Source organism: Bipolaris victoriae (assembly GCF_000527765.1).
Source record: "Bipolaris victoriae FI3 unplaced genomic scaffold scaffold_31, whole genome shotgun sequence".
Classification (NCBI taxonomy): domain Eukaryota; kingdom Fungi; phylum Ascomycota; class Dothideomycetes; order Pleosporales; family Pleosporaceae; genus Bipolaris; species Bipolaris victoriae.
Genome location: NW_014575361.1, coordinates 1 through 4,158, shown reverse-complemented (window position 1 = coordinate 4,158; position 4,158 = coordinate 1). Strand labels below are relative to the sequence as shown.

General features: G+C 52.5%; 2 protein-coding genes across 2 annotated transcripts; both read left to right on the top strand.

Annotated features, from left to right (window-relative positions):
• COCVIDRAFT_96063 (hypothetical protein) lies at positions 1-1,049 on the top strand (the record flags this gene model as incomplete). Its single annotated transcript, XM_014702338.1, has 4 exons — positions 1-155; positions 204-607; positions 653-751; positions 835-1,049. The coding sequence occupies 4 exons, from the start codon at positions 1-3 to the stop codon at positions 1,047-1,049; spliced, it is 873 nt and encodes a 290-aa protein (XP_014557824.1).
• Positions 1,050-2,682: 1,633 nt separating this feature from the next.
• On the top strand, positions 2,683-3,377 carry COCVIDRAFT_95884 (hypothetical protein; the record flags this gene model as incomplete). The annotated part of the gene is made up of 3 exons (XM_014702337.1): positions 2,683-2,719; positions 2,840-3,054; positions 3,150-3,377. 3 exons carry the CDS (start codon positions 2,683-2,685, stop codon positions 3,375-3,377), a joined length of 480 nt encoding a protein of 159 aa, XP_014557823.1.
• Positions 3,378-4,158: the final 781 nt, after the last annotated feature.

Here is a 4,158-nt window from a genome sequence, read left to right as displayed (position 1 = left end):
ATGTCGAATCTGTCCCTCTTGACCCAACCACAAAGCACATCCACCGAGCCATTCCCCCCCGCCGCCCTCGCAAAGCCACCCAGACCAGTCTCTGCGCCTTGTCCAAACTTTTCAAAGCCCATAGCAGCCGACCCTCTACCGGCAACCGATTCAAAGTCTGTCAGCGCCGACCAAGTCCAGGCCAGACTCAAGGCTCACCGGAGATCCGTCGGCGCCCATGAAGTCCAGGCTAGAATCCAAGCTGCAAGAAGGAGCCTGACTGCTGCACAACCCCCGACTGAAGCTTTCCAACGCAAACTCGACCAGTCTCCCGACCTCATCCACCCAGCCTTGCGCGCTAGGAGCGGAGTGACGCCAAATGGCGACCGTGCTCGTAGCCTCAAGTCGAGAAGCAAGCAAGATCAATCCATCGACGCAGTCATACGCCGCTTGTCTGCCGAGATCGATAGTGGACAGCTGAACCTCGCGAGAGATGTGCCTCCAGTGCCTGCGTTGCCCGCATTCCACTCGCCTGCATCCGGCCGTCCGCGATCATATCAACCCGCAAGTAGCAGGTCTTCTGTGACGAAGAGGCGAAGCCCGCTTTCGATTGTGTCATCTGCAGACGGTATGTAGGGCAAACTCAATTCTACGCGTCATGTTGGACTGACAGTTGCAGACTCCGAGGAAACTCCATGCCATACCTCAGGACAGACGTCGACGCAAACATCCAGGCAGACATCGAGGCGAACCTCTACCTCAGCCTCTTCTCGTACGCACCCTATTCCTGCCAATCTATGAAATTACTTACACGCCACACAGAAACCTCCAAATCCGACGACAGCAACGACCTAGATGATGACGACAAGCCCGCAAAGATCCGAGTGATTAGTCTGGAATCCCACAAAGCAGGCCACGTCCAACAGCAACAACAACAATCCGCACGTCAGTCGTCGCCTTCAACATCATCATCATCACCACCAACCATCTCCCACTCCAAACCCCAACGAGTTAAGAGCCGCAGCCCGTGGCACACAATTTCGCGACGACGAATACTTTGCTTTGTTTAACGACTACCCATCTTGCACCATGTTTTTGTTTTGTTTCTCCATGTCCATGTACATACAAGTCCGCGTGGGCCACAAAGATATATTTCCTTGAGTGTTTCTTTTGTTTTTACGGTCATAGCGGCGCACAGTATACTCGGCCTTGTTTTGGCGCCGGTTTGGTTTCTGCATCATGAGCCTGTTGGATTTGAGCGACTACAGGGGGGCATAAATAGCGCGGGAGTTTTGGCGTTTTCCTACGTGTTCCAGTAGGCGAGATTACTGAGCGTTTTCTGTCGCCAATGCTGACGACTAGCTACACACATACATAGATAGCACGCACGCACGCAACAATGCACATGTCGGCAATTGCACAACCCGCATTGCCTCGCTTAACGCAGTTGTTCTCGACATAAGCCTTGATAGCGCTTTCGGAATATTGGCGCAGCTGAGAGCACACAATCAGTAAGTACGTGTCCCCTGTTTTGGAATTCGGGCATGCTAGGGCCATGCAAGCCACCAGCCACACACGGGACGCCTTCCGAACCCGGTCACAATAATAGCATGCTGCCAAATCCAGCCCGACGATGGGCCAATTGTAGCCAGAGGCACCATGACAGCCGCCTCGAATAGGTTAGAGGTTGGTGTCAGGGTGCGGCGTTCCCGAGCCCATCGCGAGGCCAGGCAGCCACGCAAAGGAGAACGTGCTCACGGCTGCAGCTCGCTAAGTTTGAGAGTATCCAAGTGCGTATCCAGCTGGGCCTGGAAAGGGCATGTTTGGCACCAAAGCATCGGCAGTTGGGCCCAATGCCGAAACGCTTTCCACATGGTCTGCCGACGAAAAAGCACACAAAAAAGTCCCTTGGACGCCGTGCATGTGGGCGGAAACTGGTTCGGGGTCTCTGACGGCGGTGCACGCACAACACAAGCTAACTAGCACATGGTGCCGACTGCGCGACCCGCTTGAACGTCCGTTGAACGTCCGCAACAACGTTTGGCCTAGCGGTAAAAATCTCCTTTCCACGAGCTCTCGATGCGCCCAGCAAATGGGTACGTGACACCTTGAGAGTTGACTCGCTAGTGATTTGTCAAACTCTCCACCACTTTGCCGAGCACACATCAGGAGGACTACTGGCAGACAAATAGATAGCGCCATGTTCCCCATGACCTGGTCTAGAGCACTATAGCCGGGGATTAAATTGGCTAATTCTACGGTCCCAGATTCGCGACACACCAGGAACCCTGTAGCACGTCATGTCCAGGAACCAGTCAGTAGTGCATTACGACAACCGGATTTGATCAGAATGCGACTAAGACTGCCATGGCAAATCCAGCAAGCCATGAATTGGCATCATCTCATCTATCTCGGGCCATGTGTAACTTGAGCATAGAAGGAAAACAGGACATGCTGCTGATACGAAAGCGACTGCAGCCGCCCCACCACAGCTGCATGGTCAGCCCTGTCCGCCGCACGAGCCATGAAAATCCCGAATGCTTGGTGAGAATCACTACTTCCTTACTTACAGCGAGATGCACAGACCGCCCTTGGGCCTGCTATCGATAAGGCTTGGGAGCTTGGCAACCGTGACTGACTGGAGCTCCTTCCTGTCATACTCCGCCCTCCATCCTTACCTCTCTTGTGTCTCAACACGCCACCATGAACCCGTCAGAGCGCACAAAAGAGGCGCTCCTCGGTATGTTTCCCCAGTCTTTCCCCGCACAGGCGTGGGGCTAGTGTAGCAACACAACCTGGCCGCCCAAGTCATCATATCCCCCCAATACCTCGAATCGAGTCCTTACTGATGCTACCTCAGCAAAGACAGAAGCATTATGCAAGTCCATTGTGGACAATCGTAGAGATGACCCCTGGGGCGGCGATGGCTATCTATCTACTATACTCCGGACTGTCAAGATGCACGAAGCCACTGAATACTCCTCGGTACTAAATAAGACCGAGTATGAGCCTGCACTGGATTACTCAACCTCGGCACACAAGGAGCTACTGATCAAAGAACAAAGCGCTGCATTGGTAGGTCATGTGCGCGTGATTTTGCTCAAAGCATTGCCCACAGTTGCTATCCTCGCAAACAGTGCAACCAATGCTCTGCTAACACCAACGGATAGATTAAGACCGCCCAGGACATCTCGACCCTCATCCGTGATTTACAGGAACTCTGGCTCTTCGGTGGCCTTGATACTCTCGCCGATCCTGCAGATGAAGAGGCAAACCGCAAGAAAGCTTTAGCGGTTGCGGAGATGATTGAGACTTTAGCAAAACAGGGGCCTGCTGACGTGCGAAAGAACGACGCTGGCCTAGTCAAAGAGGAATCAAACGGCAGAGGAGAGTCATGAACGTGGCAGCATTTATACTCGATTGGGTAACCCGTCAAAGTCAGTACGATGAGAAAGCGATCCGAGAATGCGCTCTACACTCCGAGAAAAAAACACTTGCATTGCGGGGCTATAGAGTCAACACATAGCCGCATGAATGTGTGCCTCACGGAACAGCTTTCCCTAACTAAAAAGCAGCTGCCGTTACGAATGGCCTATAGACATAAATGGGTAGTATGGTGAACGGAGTGACCTCCCAGTGGCCAAGCTCATGTTACCTCACAACAGCCCGCTACCATTGAACTAGCCATACCATCATTCTTTCGAGGTGAAACAGCCATCTTGAAAGGCATGGTGGCTGTTATTGATATTGAAATGCAAATCTTCTGCTTAGTGCTTTTGAAGGGTTATTGAATCAGATGAGATACTAATACATCAACTACAAATCTAGCGTGCATTCATCCACAACATGGCAAGCTTCTGAAACAGATTCCTGTGCTTGTGTATTGCCCAAACACTTTATTGTGGCTCTGACATCATATACACCTGTTAGCCAGGCCGTTGGGAAGAGGTTAAAGTTCTCGGGTCCAGGCTAGTGAAGGTGTGTCAGGCCGTCCCCCTCTTCCCTCCCCCTTTAGACCGGATAAGGGTTAGACTTGATCGGTTGGGACTTGCACTTGTCGCCCGCGGGATCTCCGGTGAGATGGACCTTGTTCCGGTGCTGATGTGACTTGTTGTTGAGATCCAGAAGTAGCTCCGTGGCGTTTGTGGCTGCTCGCAAGATAGGGATTGAATGGGCATG